This window comes from Microcaecilia unicolor, chromosome 13 (genome assembly GCF_901765095.1).
Source record: "Microcaecilia unicolor chromosome 13, aMicUni1.1, whole genome shotgun sequence".
NCBI lineage: Eukaryota > Metazoa > Chordata > Amphibia > Gymnophiona > Siphonopidae > Microcaecilia > Microcaecilia unicolor.
Window position 1 is genome coordinate 27,231,644 of NC_044043.1, and position 19,674 is coordinate 27,251,317.

Below are 19,674 nucleotides of genomic sequence, written 5' to 3' on the forward strand. Positions count from 1 at the left end.
GACATGCAAATTTGGGACAGGAAAACAATCTCAATGCTGGCCATTAGCACACAGGGTACATAGGAGAGTTTTAAAAGACTGAAGGAACCAAAAGTGTTGAGGGGGGGGGGGGGGGCAAGTTCTGAATGAATGAAAGAAATGAAAATTTACGAGAGGAACACAATCTGAATGCCGGGCATTTGTACACAGGGTAGATAGGACACTTTTTTTAAAAAATGAAGGACGTGAAAGTATTACATCTTGGGGGAAGGGTGAGGAGGAAAGCGGTGGGGTATACGGATACTGGGCGTTAGGGCCACGGGGGTACATAGACTTTTGAAAGCCTTAAGGAGCCCAAAGTATGGGAAGGAGGAGGAAAAGGAGAGGAGGGAACGGGGTGAGGGGCATTAGGAACAGGGGAGGGGGCCCTGTCACACACACTCATTCTCACACACACACTGTCACACAGACAGTCTCACTCTGTCACACACCCGCACATTCACTCTGGCTCTCTCTCTCTCAAACATACACACTCCCAGGAAAACCTTGCTAGCGCCCGTTTCATTCGTTCCAGAAACGGGCCTTTTTTACTAGTTATGTTTAAACTGTTTTATTGACGATTATCACAATACAGATTAACTTAGAACATTCATATAACATTGCTTGATATACAAAACAGCATTCTTACAGCTTATACAACATCGCCAAACACTTTTCTTCCCCATTTTTCTCCCCCCTCCCCTCTGAACAATTACTTGTCAAGTGCTAATATCAGATGTTAAATGGCTTCTATTCCCAATATCATACACTTTAAGTACCTCGTTAGGTGCAATAGTGCTTATCACAAAATATCAGAAAACTAAACATCCAAGCTCTAGAGCACTGCCAAGCTTTAGCCATATACATCTCACTCAACCCCTTCACTTTTTTACTAGTTATACAGAAGGGAAAGGGAGAGACACAGGATTTTGCCAGAAAGAGCATATTTTAGGGGCATTCATGTTTAGCAGTATAGTAAATGACAGCATAGTACATCCAGTTCTCCCAACAAGATGGTTCATTTATAAATGGAAGGACTGGAATTTAGAGTATGCAGCTTTGCAGTATTCTGAGCCAAGTTTCCCCATAGAAATCTATAATTTTCTTGATCTGTTTTCTGCATCTTTTTGTAGTAGTCAATTACAAGGAGAGAAGCACTTTTATGTACCTTTGCTTTTTATAGTACTACCTTACTACATATATCAGGGAATAATTTCCTCAAGTACTGCATGTAGAAAATATGTAACTTTGTAAGTCTATGTGCTTTGAAAATATGCCTCTTTATCACCAAGTCTGAAACCTGGATATTTTTCCCTATAGCTGTAATGAAAGATAATATTTTAATTCTACCAGCTACAGTAATATAGTGATTTTAAAAAAGTATTAATGATAATAGTAAATTAAAATTACCAGAAATAAATTTTCATTCATAATTGTTAGACTAAACTTTCCTTTATGTGGTATTTCTAGGCTGAGCTGACTTTTAATGCTGGAGATGTTATCACTGTATTTGGTGACATGGATGATGATGGATTCTTCTTTGTAAGTTACAGATCTGAAAAAAACTGACTCCAAAAATATGTTTCATGATCTTCTGTAAATTGTTTTATTTGAAAAGATTCTTTTTATTCATTTTCATATGTTTACAATCAGCTTTTACAGTGAAATCTGAGTAGGGCAGCCATGTTTTATATCTCAAGTTACCAATCAATTCAAACACACATAGAATATATTTGGTACTTAAACATCTCTCCATATACTGCCTTCTTTCTCCTTTGAATTTGACAAGCAAATAGTTTAGGAAAAAGGTCAATATAAAGAAATGTGTTTGTTCTTAATGTGATTTACTCATGGAAATGAGTAGTCAAGAAGCTAATTCCAAAGTTGTCTTTACCCTCTCTTGAAACATCTGATGATGCTATTTTCCTCCTGCTATTTGCCCGGATATTTCATGCAAGTCCCTCTCCCTCTTTGAACTGTCATTCTTCCTCAGTTATCTTCTGTCAGCATACTTTCAGCTGTCCATCTACTTATTTATCCTCCTCTATTTATCACACCACAACTCTACCAACATAGGTGTTTCCCGTTCAGCATGATCCGCAGACTGGAGATGCCTTACTCCCAACAATTTGCACTTGATTGAAGGCACTCATTCCTGGGCCACAGAAGTTAGCATGGCCAGCAGCAAGAAGCAAGGCAATTTGGGAACACAGATTATTGAAGAGAAGGAAGAAGAGAAACTAGTATTCTGTCTAGAGCATGGGTTCTTAACCTTTTTTGTTTTTCATACTCCATTAACTGATCATGAAATCCTCGCACCCCTTCCTAAATTACGTATCTACTAAAGGCTAAAGAGTTGGTGTTCCTGAAATACAGAAAAACTCAAGAAGAGAAACACGGGGAAGCATACCGGATGAAACTGAAAGAAGCCAAGAGAGAGATACGTCTGGCGAAAGCGCATGCGGAAAAACAAATGGCTAGAAATGTAAGGAGGGGTGACAAAATTTCTTCAGGTATATTAGTGAAAGGAGAAAGACTAAAAAGGGAATTGAGACTGAAAGATGCTGCGAACCGCTATGCAGATAATGATGAAGAAAAAGCAAATTTGCTAAATAGATACTTTTGTTCTGTTTTCACAGAAGAAAATCCTGGAGCAGGACCGCGATTGACTGGCAAAAGTACATGTGAGATTGGAGTGGATATAGCACCATTCACGGAAGAGAGTGTGTATGAACAACTTACAAATCTAAAGTGGACAAAGCAGTGGGACCGGACTGGATCCACCCCAGGATATTGAGGGAGCTCAGAGAGGTTCTGGTGGGTCCTCTTAAAGATTTGTTTAATAAATCCTTGGAGAAGGGAGAGGTTCCGTGGGATTGGAGAACTGCGGAGGTGGTCTCTCTTCACAAAAGTGGTGATAGGGGAGAAGCTGGAAACTACAGGCCGGTAAGCCTCACTTTGATTATTGGAAAAGTAATGGAAGCGATGCTGAAGGAAAGGATCGTGAATATCCTAGAAGCAAATAAGTTGCAAGATCCGAGACAACATGGTTTCACCAAAGGGAAATCGTGCCAAATGAATCTTATTGAATTCTTTGACTGGGTGACCGGAGAATTAAATCAAGGACGTGCTATGGACGTAATCTTCTTAGATTTCAGGAAAGCTTTTGACACAGTTCCCACAGGAGGCTCTTGAATAAACTAGACAGGCTAAAGATAGGACCCGAAGTGGTGAACTGGATTAGGAACTGGTTAATGGGCAGACGCCAGAGGGTGGTGGTAAATGGAGTTCGCTCAGAGGAGGGAAAGGTGAGTAGTGGAGTGCCTCAGGTATCGGTGCTGGGGCCGATTCTATTCAATATATATATTTTTTTTAATTTTTGGAAGATTTTATTGAACATTGACAAATGTACAAACATCAGCAGAAACCACCAGACAAAATCAGTACATGAGATCCAACAACATTTCTCCTCAGCCCAAAGAAAATATTCGGCAACAAATGTCAACAAGATTCATTAAACAAACAGTATCTTCAACTTTTTCAACAGTTTTAGGAATATCCCCACAACCCTTACCCACAAAATCCTCCCCCCTCTCAACCCCCCACTCCCCCAGACATTCAGAACCCCACTAACCTAGTCATCTCCCCATTCCCCTACCTCCCCAACTCCTCCCCACCGAACCTATTAACAGGAACAGTTCTTCAGGAAGGGCTCCCACAAAGTCTCCCACTTCGCCACAGTACGACTTTGCTCAGAACAAAGTCTCTCCCGCTCAGAAATATACCACAGCTTGTTCAGCCAACGCACTTTTGAAGGGACCTCAGGGGACTTCCAATATGTTGCCAGCACCACTCTAACCGCCAACATGGCCTGCCTGGTCAATAGCACCTGAGATTTGGTAAGACCTGGTGGTTTTTTAGAAAAAAGAAAATATTCCGGAGACCATTTAACAGGCCTCCGGAACCAGTGTTGTAATCTGTATTGAATAGATTTCCAATATGCCTTAGTTTTGGGGCAAGACCACCAAATGTGACCCATAGTTCCTTTCTGGCCACATCCACGCCAACACAAGGGAGATGCATCCGGGAACATGCGGCGCAGCCTCGCAGATGTCAAGTACCATCTATAAAGCACTTTTAGCACGTTTTCCTGGAAGGGAACAGCTATCGATACCCTCGCCCAGCCATTCTCCCAAACCGACCAATCAGCCTCATCAAAGGTAACCCCTAGCTCTTGATGCCAGCGCTCCATATGAAGTAAGCTAGGACGAAGTTGCTGACTCAAGTGAGAATAAAGACAAGTAATGAGACCTCTGGTGGTCCAGGAATCTTCGCAGAGATCTTCAAGAAAAGAATCTTCTCGCAATATTTTCGAGCGAATCTTTCGAGAAGACAGAAAATGTCATAACTGTGTATACGCAAACCTATCTTGGGGCAGAAGCAAAACTGGTCCTTGAGAGAATCGAATGAAATCAAGCAATCATCATCAAAAAGCTGGCCCCAAGACACCAGTCCCAGGGAAGCCCATCGTGTGAAAGGCCCTGACTGAAGCCCAGGAGAAAAGAGAGGGTTATTGGCTATAGGCGAGAACCGAGAAAGCATCCCCTCGGGCTTAGTGAAAAGTCCATCCCAATAATGAAAGGTGGACACGATTGAGGGACTCAGATCGCCGCCCAAGCCTCTAAACCTATTAGGAAGCCATAGCAAGGAGCGGAAAGAACGAGGCCCCATCTCGGCCTGCTCCATATGTACCCACAACTTTTGAGGGTGGCCCTGAAACCACTCAAAGGCCGATCGCGCCTGAGCAGCCTTGTAATACCACAGAATGTTAGGAACGCCAAAACTTCCCTTCTTTCAAGCCCTATACAGCAACGCCCGAGGCAAGCGTGGACGCTTATTAGACCAGACAAACCGAATCAAGCGATCCTGCAACTTGGATAAATAGCTCCTAGAAATCCGCAACGGTAGTACCTGAAAGATGTATAATAGTCTAGGCAAGACATTCATCTTTAGCGTAGCAATCCTGCCTGACCAGGATAAGTCAATATTCTCCCACCTATCCAGATCCTTATAAATGGATTTCAACAAAGGAGGGTAATTGGCCGAGAACAAGTCCTCGTGCCCCGGCGTAATGGTAACCCCCAAGTATGTGAGTCCTTTTGTAACCCAACGAAAAGAAAAATTAGCTTTTAGAGAGTCCAAAACCGGCGACGCAATTCCAATAGCCAAGGCCTCGGATTTACTCAAATTTAATTTAAACCCCGAAACCTTGGAATAAGCGCACAACTTCTGCATAAGGTTCGGGAGAGAAAGCAAGGGCCTAGTCAAAGAGAGCAAGACGTCGTCCGCGAAAAGGGCTAGTTTATACTCCTGGTGCCCCACCACAATTCCTGTTATGTTGGGATCCAAACGGATAGAAACCGCCAGAGGTTCCATAGCCAAGGCAAACAACATCGGGGACAATGGGCACCCCTGTCGAGTACCGCAATAAAGTGAAAACCCCTGAGAATTGCCGCCATTTATACGGACACATGCGCTCGGGAGATGATAAAGAGCCTCCACCCACCTGCGAAACCCCGGCCCCACCCCAAACCTATCTAAAACCTGGAGCATAAAAGGCCAATGAACGCGGTCAAAGGCCTTCTCTGCATCCAGGCCCAACAGGCAGACCGGGAGTTTATTCTTCCATATATCAAAGATATATATGGATCAGGTGGACCATACAACGAACATTATCCATGGCTTGTCTGTTAGGAATAAAGCCGGCCTGATCAGGATGTATTAAATAAGGCAAGACCTTTGCTAGTCGGTTGGCTAACACCTTCGCTATGATCTTTACGTCCGAATTTAATATAGAAATTGGGCGGTAGGATGCACATTCCGTCTTGTCCTTATCAGGCTTTGGGAGCACCGCAATCCAAGCTTCCCGCATGGAAGAAGGAAAGTCTTGTCCCGTTAGAACTGCATTAATAAGTTCGGACAGCAAAGGAGCCAACTCCCCCCAAAAGGTTTTGTAAAATTCGTTTGGCAGGCCGTCGAGACCCGGTGATTTCCCTGATGGCAAAGCTTTAATAACCCGCAATACTTCCTCCACAGTGACCTGACCATCCAGACCTTCCTGCTGAGCCACAGATAGTTGCGGAAGAGAATGGGCCGAGAGAAAGTTATTCATCTCCTCCATAGACGGATTAATATCAGATGAGTACAGCTCTTGGTAGAACTCCTGAAAGCGCTGGCGTATCTTTCCCGAGGAGATAACATATCCACCCCTGCCATCCCCTACTTTCAAAATAGTGCAATCGATTTTTCGCTGCGCCAACTTGATTGCTAAAGCCCTACTGGGTTTGTTGGCCTGACCGTATTGAGAGCACTGATTCTTGGCGTTAACAAATTGCAATTGAGTGGAATAAATGTGATCTAATTTTAAACGAAGACCCTGAATCTCTCTTAAAGTATCTACTGAGTGTGATGTCTTGTGCTGGTCCGTAAGAGCTGATAAACGGGACAAGCACCCCGCCACCTCAGCCCGCTGTTGCCTAGCCCTAGAACCAGCCTTCTGCAAAAAAAAAACCCCCGAGAGACAGCCTTCAAGGCGTCCCAGACCACTCCCAAGGCTGGGCCCGAATTAATGTTAAACTCTATGTACTCCTTAAAGAGTTGCCTATAACCCCCAAGTATCTCTTCATCCCTCAATAAGGTGGTATTTAAGGTCCACCTCCTATCCCTATCCTCCTCCCCAAGAGAGGGCAAGCAGGTCCAAACCTGAGCGTGGTCCGAAAGAGTACAAGTACCAATGTCTGCCTCCCATCCAGCATGAGTTAATGAAATGTCCAGCAACACGTAATCAATTCGCGAATAAGTATCGTGGGAATGGGAAAAAAACGAGTAATCCCGAACTCGTGGGTGTACGACCCGCCATGCATCAACTACTCCAATGTCTCGCACAAACTGATTAAAGGCTCTGGATAATTGACTATCCACTGCGGATAGCTGGCCCGATCTGTCCAGGTCCGGATGTAAAGTAGCATTAAAGTCCCCCCCCAACAATCAAATTCCCCGAAGGACAAGAAGTGATACGACCCACTATCTTCTTAAAAAATCCTGCTTGTCCCTCGTTCGGAGCATATAAAGAAACCAAATTAAGAGCCTCATTGTCAATTGTAAGATGTAAAGACAAAAATCGCCCCTCTGTGTCCCTCTGCACCTTGCCCACTTGAACCTGCAGAGACGAATGTAGCAATATCGCAACACTACTTTTTTTAGAGCCATTAGAGGCAGAAGCACAAAAAACAGTTGGATAATGAGGAGAGGTCAGGTACCGCTCGTGGTCCCTTCGCAGGTGAATCTCCTGGAGGAACACCACATGAGATCCTAGATGCACCAATTCCCTAAAACTTTTTTGGCGCTTTTGAGGCGAGTTAAGGCCTTTGACGTTACAAGACAAAAACTTTAAAGCTTTACTCATGAGTGTATTCTACTTGCTGCCAGGCAAAGCACATGTAAGGCACATGTGGAACTAGCAGAGTGAGAGCAATAGGAACAGTGGGAGCCCCCCCGGACCCAACCAAAACAAAGCCTTCGGCGAGGAGGACCCCCCCCCCCCCCACCTTCTCCCCACATTCTGCCATACCCCCTTCCCCTCCTCCCCAAATCCCCCCCCCCCCCCCCCCCCCCCGACCACTACCACTAGGCTGAGAATCCACCATGTCCTCCTACCTAGGAAAATGGAACAAGGAGCCACAGTACCCCACAACACACTCAAACCTCCCCCCACTCACCTCTGCATACATTACACTTAAACCGCCTCACACACACCAATCCTAACATTTAAGCTAACACATCCTTAGAATCTCACTCAACATCTTCCCCATAACTCGTACATCAGGCCCACTCTATCACAGGAATCAAGCAAAGTATTAAAACCCCACTCACTCTACACAAACCCCCTCCCTCCTATCAGACTATCTAAACATACATTCTCCCATACCCCATCTTACCCTTACTATCTACTCTCCCAGATCCGCCGCACCCCACCACAAGCATTTTCTCTAAGGCATATTGTGAGAGCATCAAGCAAAAAAAAGAGAGACAACATAGGAGTAGTCCAAATGTTAGAGCACCCACGAGCCTTGCTAACAGAAAAGTCACCAAATATAGAACATCAGATTGATAGTAGTGTTCACTTCCCCTTGCGAGAAACACGTTTCCATCGTTGCAATTTCTCCCTGGTATCCGATGCGAGTTCCACAGGAGGCGAGGCATGCTGCGTCAAACCTGCTTCATGTAGCTTCTTCCAGGCCTCTGCCAAGTGTCTCACCCGGCATGCTGCACCTTTAACTGTAAAACAGAGCGCGAAGGGGAAAGATCAACAATAGGAGATCTTCTCTTTAATTAGAATATCAAGTGCTGGCTTCATAGCTCTTCTTTGTGCCAGCGTGAAAAGTGAGAGGTCCTGGAACACCCCCACACGAGCCTCGTTATATTCCACTGTGCCCGACTGACGAGCACTTTGCAAAACGTTTTCTTTAAAAGTAAATGAAGCAAATCTGGCAATTATATCGCGAGGGCGATTATCCAGTTGTTTTTTCAAGGCCCTGTGTGCTCGTTCTATAACACTTTCACGAGGATCCAGCTCAGCTCCCACCAGCTTACCACACAAAAGTCTCACAATGGTGGGAACATCTTCACTGTCTCACGCCTCCGGAACTCCTCTAAATTGGAGATTCTTGCGATGACCACGATTCTCCAGTTCATCAATCTTGTACTGAAGATCGTCGCAAATTGCAAGCACCTGGGTAAGCCTTGTTTCCGCCGTATTAAGCTGCTCCCCCTGGTCATCCAGGCGAGCCTCCAAATCTTCTACTCTGCCTCCGAGCTCACGAATATCGGCACTCATGACATCGATCCTTTCCAGGATCTCCTCCTTAGAGGACTGTATTTCTGCCCGGATCGCTTCCAAGCTTTTCGCCAGGTTATGGGAAGCTCGATGTTTGGCCTCTGCTCCCGCTGTTCTGCAAGAGAAAGTGCCGATTCCGAATCAGACCCCGAAGGCCTTGCCGGCGACACGTGGCGCTGTGAGCATTTTCCCTGTTGTCATGCGGAATGGCGCTCGCCGTGTCTTCTGGAGGCAGCCCCCGATTTGCTCATGGCTCCCACTGCTGTTCCGCTGTCGGGCACTCGCTTTTTCTCACTTAAAAGCGGCCAAAATTAGCTAAATTCTGGGGGAAGAGTGAGGAGCTAAGAATTCAAGCAGCCATCAAGCACCGTGACCCTATTCAATATATTTTTGAGTGACATTGCCGAAGGGTTACAAGGTAAAGTTTGCCTTTTTGCGGATGACACCAAGATTTGCAACAGAGTGGACACCCCGGAGGGAGTGGAAAACATGAAAAAAGATCTGCGGAAGCTAGAAGAATGGTCTAACGTTTGGCAATTAAAATTCAATGCGAAGAAATGCAAAGTGATGCACTTAGGGAGTAGAAATCCAAGGGAGACGTATGTGTTAGGCGGGGAGAGTCTGATAGGTACGGACGGAGAGGGATCTTGGGGTGATAGTATCTGAAGACCTAAAGGCGACGAAACAGTGTGACAAGGCGGTGGCCGTAGCTAGAAGGTTGCTAGGCTGTATAGAGAGAGGTGTGACCAGCAGAAGAAAAGAGGTTTTAATACCCCTGTATAAGACGTTGGTGAGGCCCCACCTGGAGTATTGTGTTCAGTTTTGGAGGCCGTATCTTGCGAAGGATGTTAAAAAAATGGAAGCGGTGCAAAGAAAAGCTACGAAAATGGTATGGGATTTGTGTTACAAAACGTATGAGGAGAGACTTGTTGACCTGAACGTGTACCTTGGAGGAAAGGAGAAACAGGGGTGATATGATACAAACATTCAAATATTTGAAAGGTATTAATTCGCAAACGAACCTTTTCCGGACATGGGAAGGCGGTAGAAGTAGAGGACATGAAATGAGATTGAAGGGGGGCAGACTCAAGAAAAATGTCAGGAAGTATTTTTTCATGGAGAGTGGTGAATGCTTGGAATGCCCTCCCGCGGGAGGTGGTGGAGATGAAAACGGTAACGGAATTCAAACATGCGTGGGATAAATATAAAGGAATCCTGCTCGGAAGAAAGGGATCCCCAGAAGCTTAGCCAAGATTGGGAGGCAGAGCCGGTGGTGGGAGGCGGGGCTAGTGCTGGGCAGACTTATACGGTCTGTGCCCTGACAATGGCAGATACAAATCAAGGTAAGGTATACACAAAAAGTAGCACACATGAAATTATCTTGTTGGGCAGACTGGATGGACGGTGATCCCCAGAAGCTGAGCCGAGATTGGGAGGCGGGGCTAGTGCTGGGCAGACTTATACGGTCTGTGCCCTGACAATGGCAGATACAAATCAAGGTAAGGTATCCACAAAAAGTAGCACACGTGAAATTATCTTGTTGGGCAGACTGGATGGACCGTGCAGGTCTTTTTCTGCCGTCATCTACTATGTTTTGGGGTTTTTTTTTACTAGTGCCTCCTGACAGCTACATATGTTGCTAAAATTACAGTAGTACCTATACATTGCCTCAGATTTCTCTACACCCTGTTTAACCCCTTCCTGCACCACTGGTACAGACAGAATCCCTGATGATGTTGAGGTCGACTGTATCCCTGAAATATGCCTGCTAACCTGCAACACTGTCTTTTACTTTACATTACAGTTCTATTTGTATTCTGCATTTACTTATAAGGTTCAATGCAGATCACAATAAGATAATTCAGCTCAAGTTAAATACTGGGAAAATACATAGCCAGAAGTTCTAGGGTTTTTTCTATTGCTGCTGCTCATTGGCAAATTTCTTAACATCTTGATGTAGTAGTCTAAACGTTTTGCTTCCTAGTTGTGCTGTGGAGTTTGGTCCCCAATAGCCAGCAACCTCGCAGCCATTTCCCATTGTATTTACTTTGGGAAGGGATGGCATTTTTCAAGTTTGTCAAACATGCTTAGCAAAACTACGGTTTTAATTTAACACCCCATGTTGTCTTTGTATTTTTAAACTTTTTAAAATATCTGTCAGGAAATACTCTTTAGCTTAAAGGATATGTTTTTCCACTTACCTTCATGTAATATTTGTATGTTAGTTTCAGAAACTAGCACAAAGTAAGTGCAAACGCTATGCAGTAAATACAGGTGGCCTACCCAGCAGCACCTGCCCTGTATTTACAGCAAAGGGCAGACACTTAACACATGGCACCACATTACATAGTAACATAGTAGATGACGGCGAAAAGACCTGCGCGGTCCAACCAGTCTGCCCAACAAGATAAACTGACATGTGCTACTTTTTGTGTATACCTTACCTTGATTTGTACCTGTCCTTTTCCAGGCACAGACCGTATAAGTCTGCCCAGCACTATCCCCGCCTCCCAATCACCACCCCGCCTCCCACCACCGGTTCTGGCACAGACAGTATAAGTCTGCCCAGCACTATCCCCGCCTCCCAACCACCAGCCCCGCCTCCCACCACCGGTTCTGGCACAGACCGTATAAGTCTGCCCAGCACTATCCCTGCCTCCAAACCACCAGTCCCGCCTCCCACCATCGGCTCTGGCACAGACCGTATAAGTCTGCCCAGCACCATCTCCATCTCCCGCCACCGGCTTTGCCACCCAATCTCGTCTAAGCTCCTTAGGATCCATTCCTTCTGAGCAGAATTCCTTTATGTTTATCCCACGCATGTTTGAATTCCGTTACCGTTTTCGTTTCCACCACCTCCCGCGGGAGGGCATTCCAAGCATCCACTACTCTCTCCGTGAAAAAATACTTCCTGACATTTTTCTTGAGTCTGCCCCCCTTCAATCTCATTTCATGTCCTCTCGTTCTACTGCCTTCGCATCTCCGGAAAAGGTTCATTTGCAGATTAATACCTTTCAAATATTTGAACGTCTGTATCATATCACCCCTGTTTCTCCTTTCCTCCAGAGTGTACATGTTCAGGTCCGCAAGTCTTTCTCATACGTCTTGTAACGCAAATCCCATACCATCCTCGTAGCTTTTCTTTGCACCGCTTCAATTCTTTTTACATCCTTAACAAGATACGGCCTCCAGAATTGAACACAATACTCCAGGTGGGACCTCACCAACGACTTATACAGGGGCATCAACACCCCCTTTCTTCTGCTGGTCACACCTCTCTCTATACAGCCTAACAACCTTCTAGCTAGGGCCACCGCCTTGTCACACTGTTTCGTCGCCTTTAGGTCTTCAGATACTATCACCCCAAGATCCCTCTCCGTCCGTACCTATCAGACTTTCCCCGCCTAACACATACGTCTCCCGTGGATTTCTACTCCCTAAGTGCATCACTTTGCATTTCTTCGCATTGAATTTTAATTGCCAAACCTTAGACCATTCTTCTAGCTTCCGTAGGTCCTTTTTCATGTTTTCCACTCCCTCCGGGGTGTCCACTCTGTTACAGATCTTAGTATCATCCACAAATAGGCAAACTTTACCTTCTAACTCTTCGGCAATGTCACTTACAAATATATTGAACAGAATCGGCCCCAGCACCGATCCTTGAGGCACTCCACTACTCACCTTTCGCTCCGAGCGAATTCCATTCACCACCACCCTCTGGCGTCTGTCCGTCAACCAGTTCCTAATCCAGTTCACCACTTCGGGTCCTATCTTCAGCCCATCCAGTTTATTTAAGAGCCTCCTGTGGGGAACCGTGTCAAAAGCTTTGCTGAAATCTAAGTAGATTACGTCCATAGCTCGTCCCTGATTCAATTCTCCTGTCACCCAATCAAAGAATTCAGTGAGGTTCGTTTGGCACGATTTCCCTTTGGTAAATCCATGTTGTCTCAGATCTTGCAACTTATTGGCTTCCAGGAAATTCACTATCCTTTCCTTCAGCATCGCTTCCATTACTTTTCCAATAATCGAAGTGAGGCTTACCGGCCTGTAGTTTCCAGCTTCTTCCCTATCACCACTTTTGTGAAGAGGGACCACATCTGCCGATCTCCAATCCCTCGGAACCTCTCCAGTCTCCAAGGATTTATTAAACAAATCTTTAAGAGGATCCGCCATAACCTCTCTGAGCTCCTTCAATATCCTAGGGTGGATCCCATCCGGTCCCATGGCTTTGTCCACCTTTAGCTTTTCAAGTTGTTCATACACACTCTCTTCCGTGAACGGTGCTCTTTCCACTTCAATCTCATTTGTACTTTTTCCAGTCCATCGCGGTCCTTCTCCAGGATTTTCTTCTGTGAAAACAGAACAGAAGTATCTATTTAGCAAATTTGCTTTTTCTTCATCATTATCCACATAGCGGCTCGCAGTATCTTTTAGTCTCACAATTCCCTTTTTAGTCATTCTCCTTTCACTAATATACCTGAAGAAAATTTTGCCACCCCTCCTTACATTTCTAGCCATTTGTTCTCCCGTTTGCGCTTTCGCCAGACGTATCTCTCTCTTGGCTTCTTTCAGTTTAATCTCCCCCAATAGTAAGTTGTTCAGAACAGAGAGACTAAAATGCTGGCTATGTTGCTAGAGACAGTCAAAATCCCATCCCTGGTTTTGGTTAGAGAGCTCTCTGTGACTTCTGGGTCATTTACTGTCTAGTCACAACTAATCAGTGGTTTATTCTACTATATAATCTTATTGTGAATTCTTCTTTAAACACAGAGATTGTTTTTAAATTTGAATTTTTAATTCTTTCAGATCTTTTTAATTTATTAATTCATTGATAATGTTATCCATTCTCTTGAGTAAATGAGATTTTAAAGAGGGAAAATGCCTCTGTATGTTGGCGGTCCAAATATTATATTCACAGACACGCTGATCAGCCTCTCTTCATTGGCAAAGCAAAGAGGTAAAGAGGGAAAGAACAAAGAGGGGTCATGCAGTGGCAACATGGAAGAACCATGCTATCTGCCACTACATGTAATGCAGTGGGGTGGGGGGAGGGCACACACAAATTGTAGTTGCAACAGCATACCACTCAGCCTTTTTGTGCAAGTCTCCCCCCCCCCCCCCCCCCCAACAACTGATCCCCTCCAAAGGTCCTCTACTGGTCTCATCCCATCCCTGTGCACAAACTCTGAACCTTCCCTCTCCCCTGGAATGTACCTGCGGATGTGCATGATGGTCAGTGGTGCCTGGGCAGGAGTGGTACTCCATTGCTCTTGAGCAACCGCCCAAAACATGCATCTGCACTACTGCAGGCCATTTTTCAGCGCACCTTAGTAAAATGACCCCTCTTTGTTCTTTCCCTCTTTTCCTCTTTGCTTTGCCAATGAAGAGAAGCTGATCAGCGTGTCTGTGAATATAATATTTGGACCGCCAACATACAGAGGCATTTTCCCTCTTTAAAATCTCATTTACTCAAGAGAATGGATAACATTATCAATGAATTAATAAATTAAAAAGATCTGAAAGAATTTAATATTTAAATTTAAAAACAATCTCTGTGTTTAAAGAAGAATTCACAATAAGATTATATAGTAGAATAAACCACTGATTAGTTGTGACTAGACAGCAAATGACCCAGAAGTCACAGAGAGCTCTCTAACCAAAACCAGGGATGGGATTTTGACTGTCTCTAGCAACATAGCCAGCATTTTAGTCTCTCTGTTCTGAACAACTTACTATTGGGGGAGATTAACTTTATGCAAACCATTGGCCTAATATAAACTCTGTCCTATAGTTGAGCAAGTATAATTCCCTCTCTTTTGTTGTCTTATCCAATATTTAAGTTTTATGTATTACCGGAGGAAAAGACTTCAGATGCTCGGCTATCTCAAACTGAAGGTTTATTCAAAATGGATGCCAGGCGAGCTTCCTCATTAGTCAAAAAAACCTCTAGTATAGATTTTGTTTATATTTTGTCTTCATTATGGTTATTGTTTATATTCTATCTTAATTACTGTTATTGCTTGATTTTTACTTGAAATAATACAAGGGCATTTATCTCTAATAAGGCTTGCACAATTTGGTTCGCTCGACAGAGAGCCTTTGTTTCACCATTTAGCTTCAGGAGCAAAACCAATCTAGTTAAAGGTAATGCCCTGAAATGAATAAAGAGAGAGAAATATGTCGAAAGTTCCATGGGAATATTCTTTTTGCATAGTGGGATCTTGCTTGTTGCCTACCTTTTTGTAAGATCAGTGCTTTCTTCCTTTGAAGTGCATAGATCCAATATGGTGCCTATGTTGATTTCTTAAAGGGACATAACAAATTATGGTGTCCTCCTATAATCTGGTGAGAATGTATCTATGTTTACAAGAAAACTTTCCATTCAATCTTATTGTTTAAACCCTTAGGTGTCAATGATTGTAACCTATGAATACAACCTTGTTCAGTTTGGGTTAATTTGCAGTCACAATCTCTCCCTCTGATGGACTGCGGAATATGATCTATTACTGCACATTGATAGTCTTCAAACTTGTGTGAAACTGCCAAGCTGTGTCAAACTATAGGAGCTTCCACCTTTCTAAATGTTATGTTTGTGTTCACTCAAACCTTGTTTTATGGCTCGGGTGGTTTTTCCCACGTATATCGTTTTGCATTTACATAGCAATACTTAAACCACATGTGTACTATTACAATCTGTTGTCTATCTTAATTTATATTGGTTGTTATCTAGAGGGTTAAGAAAGTTTTCCCAGGACAAGCAGGCTGCTTGTTCTCACATGTGGGTCGACGTCCGCGTCAGCCCAGGAACCGGCATTTTGCCAGCAAAATAAAAACAAAGTTTTGCTAGAGTCTTCTAGCATGCGAATCGCATGCACCGCGCATGTGCAGATGACTTCACGCCCGCCGCTTGAGCGTGCTTCCTCAATTCTTTTTTTGTCCGCGACGAGCTGACAGGATTTTTCTACTTTCCTCGTTCTTGGCGCAGGAACAGAGTCTGACAACTATTTCTTTTATTGTTTTAGTCATTTTCTTAAAAAAAAAAAATATTCCTGTATCTATTTTAAGTTTACTTTCTTTTTAGGCCGCATGGTCGGATTTTCTCCCTTTTTGTGCACTTCCCTTTTTTGGCACAATCGCGTTGTTTGATTTTGCCGAAGCCGTTTTTCCTTCCATGTCATCAAAGACACCCAGCGGCTTCAAACGTTGTAAGCAGTGCAACCGGACTATCTCAGGTACCGATACCCACACCTGGTGTATCCAGTGCCTTGGACCCGACCTTAGCCCAGCCGCTTGTAGTCTGTGTCTTCGTATAAAGAAACGGACCCAAGCGCTTCGAGAAGCCTAACGAAAAAAACCTTTTGGGGCTCAGTCCAGTCTTTCAACGTCAACATCAACATCGGTACCGAGGTCGGCGGCGTCGACATCCACAGGAGCATTGACGTCAGGAAGAAAGGTAATGGCTGCTGAGAGACCAACTCGTGCTGGGAGCAGTGAGGCGTCGAGTGGGTCTCCATCTACCTCGAAGCCTCCTGTTATGCAGTCCCCCCGGGCCCGGCCCTGAGGAGACGTGAGGATTCCACGTCTTTCTCATCGGTACCGAGGAGTCTCAATGACGGGCGTTGAGCTAAGGCGAAGAAGCACCATCATCGTTCTCCTTCGACACACGGTATCGGGAGCGCTCCCCCTCGATACAGGAGGTGCCGATGCTTAGGTCTCCCAGTAGCCTGGTACTTGCTCCCATGCCTCCATGGATTCTGACACCACCTATCCCATTGCTTCCGAGCCTCCATGGATTCTGACACCACCTATCCCATTGACCTATCCCATTGGCTCTCGAGAAGCGCATCCGGGCCTTGTTTCCAGGGCTGCTATGACAGTCAGCTTCGGTGTCGGGGGTGCTTGCGCCTTCTGTACCTGCTGCTGCAGCGGTGTCTGGCCCTTCGCCTGCGGCGAGGTCCCTGACCGTGATGCCGCTTGCGGCATCCACATCGGCTGTCACCCAGGTCGACTCCCCTTCGACGTCGGTGGAGGGAGTTTCGCCGCAGTCGGACCGGGCATCAGCCTCTCGACGTCGCCATAGAGGACATCGTTCCTCGGTGTCAAGGCAGGTTCAGTGTTGAAGCACCTTAACTCAGGTTCTATCCGATACTGAGCAGGAGCGTTCGTGGGAGTCAGAAGAGGATCCCAGGTACTTCTGTTCTGATGAGTTCTTTGGGATTCCCTCTGATCCTTCTCCTCCGCCAGAAAGGAGACTATCTCCACCGAAGAGTCTGTCCTTTTCTTCTTTTGTCCGGGAAATGTCTACGGCTATTCCCTTTCCTGTGGAAGTTGAAGATGAGCCCAGGACTGAGTTGCTCGAAGTCCTGGATGATTATTCTCCACCCAAAGAGGCTGTGACAGTTCCTTTGCATAAGGTAGTGAAGGAAGTCCTTATGCGAAACTGGTCAGCCCCTCTGTTTGGCCCCGTTGTCCCGATAAAAGCTGAATCCCAGTATCGGATCCACGGTGAACCTGGGTTGATGTCTCAGTTACCCCAAAATTCCATGGTGGTGGACTCCGTCCTCAAGAGAGCCAGGAGTACTAGAAACTATGCTTCGGTGCCCCCAGGCAGAGAGGCTAGCTCTTGACACTTACTAGCTCTTCGCGAGCGTGCACTTGCGAGACTCGATACGGCAACTGTCGAGCTTGGTTGATGCACTCCCTACTGAGCTGGCCGAGCCTTTTCGCCAGGTGGTCAGGCAGCAGAAGGAGTGTCGAAATTTCCTGGCCAGGGGTACATTTGACACTTTTGACGTGGCATCCAGAGTTGCTGCTCAAGGTATAGTGATGCGCAGACTCTCATGGCTGCATGTCTCTGACCTGGATCATTCTGTCCAGCAGTGAATGGCAGATTTTCCTTGCCGGGGGGATAATCTTTTTTGGTAAAAAATTAGAGGATCTAGTTGATCAGATCAAGAAGCATAATGATGCTATGGATTCTCTCTCCCACCGGACGTCTTCTGCTACTACCTCCTCATCTAGGAGGTTTTTTGGCGGGAGGAGGAGTGCTCCCTATTCCTGTTCTAGGCGTAGGTACACTCCTGCTTCTCGGCAGCCTGGCCAGGCTCAACCCCAGCACGCTCGTTTTCGTCAACAGCATACGACTAAGCCCCATACTGCTCCCCAGCAAAAGCAAGGGGCGGGCTTTTGACTGGCCCCAGATAAGCATAGCCTCAATAAAAGTGTCCGTACCAGACGACTTACTGGTTGGAGGGAGGTTGATATTTTTTCACCAGCGGTGGCCTCTTATAACCTCCGACCTGTGAGTTCTTTAAATACACTCTCAGTCTGGATTTCAAACCTCCAAATTGTCCACCAGGAGCTCAATCTTACAGTTCCCAGCACAAGCGGGTACTTCTAAAGACCGGTGCAGTCAAACCCGTTCCACCAGGGGAAGAAGGGCTGGGATTCTATTCCAGGTACTTCCTTGTGCAGAAGAAAACAGGGAGGATGCAGGATGGTTTCCCTTGGCACCCTTCTTCCCATGATTCAAGAGAACGATTGACTATGCTCTCTGGACTTAAAGGATGCTTACACACATATCCTTCCAGCTCACAGGAAGTATCTTTGATTTAGGCTGGGAACTCAGCACTTTCAGTACTGTGTACTGCCTTTTGGTCTGGCGTCTGTGCCCAGAGTATTCACAAAGTGCCTGGCGGTAGTCGCAGCGTCACTACGCAGACTGGGAGTGCATGTGTTCCCTTATCTCGATGATTGGCTGGTGAAGAGCACCTTGAAGGCAGGCACTCAGCAGTCCATGCGAATGATTATTCAGGAGCTAGAACTACTGGGGTTCGTAATCAATTACCCCAAGTCCCATCTCACTCCGGTGCAAAAGTTGGAATTCATTGGAGCCCTGTTGAACACAAAGCAAGTTCGAGCTTATCTTCCCGAGACAAGGGCAGACAACCTCCTGTCCCTGGTGTCCATAGTTCAAGCGTCTCAACAGATCACGGCTCAGCAGATGTTGAGGCTTCTGGGGCACATGGCCTCCACAGTTCATGTGACTCCCATGGCACGTCTACACATGAGATCGGCTCAATGGACCCTAGCTTCCCAGTGGTATCAAGCTGTGGGAGTCTAGAGGATGTAATCCAACTGTCCACCGACTTCCGGAATTCTCTGCAGTGGTGGGCGATTCAATCCAATCTGACCTTGGGGCGTCCATTCCAAATTCCTCAGCCACAAATAGTGCTGACGACGGATGCATCTCTCCTGGGGTGGGGAGCTCATGTAGATGGTCTTCACACTCAAGCAGCCTGGTCCTTTCAGGAAAAAGGTCTTCAGATCAATCTCCTGGAATTGTGAGCAATCTGGAACGCTCTAAAGGCTTTCAGAGACCAGCTGTCCAACCAAATCATATTGATTCAGACAATCAGGTTGCCATGTATTACACCAACAAGCAGGGGGGCATCGGACCTCGCCCTCTGTGTCGGGAAGCCGTCCAGATGTGGCTTTGGGCACGCTGTCATGGCATGTTTCTCCAAGCCACATACCTGGCAGGCGTAAACAACAGTCTGGCAGACAGGTTGAGCAGGATAGTGCAACCTCATGAGTGGTCGCTGAACATGGGTGTAGCCCACAAGAGTTTCCGAGTGTGGGGCACCACCTCGTTGGATCCTTTTGCCACTCAATCCAATCACAAGGTCCCTCAGTTCTGTTCCAGGCTTCAGGCCCACGACAAACTAGCGTCAAATGCCTTTCTCCTGCATTGGGGAACA

The 19,674-nt window shown here is 45.8% G+C and overlaps 1 protein-coding gene across 1 annotated transcript in view; it reads left to right on the top strand.

Moving 5' to 3' along the window:
- Positions 1-19,674, top strand: part of TSPOAP1 (TSPO associated protein 1) — an 864,237-nt gene that overhangs the window by 736,005 nt on the left and 108,558 nt on the right. Inside the window, exon 21 of the mRNA XM_030186055.1 lies at positions 1,489-1,560. Within this exon, the coding sequence (XP_030041915.1) occupies positions 1,489-1,560 (72 nt within the window). The remainder of the gene's footprint in view (positions 1-1,488; positions 1,561-19,674) is intronic.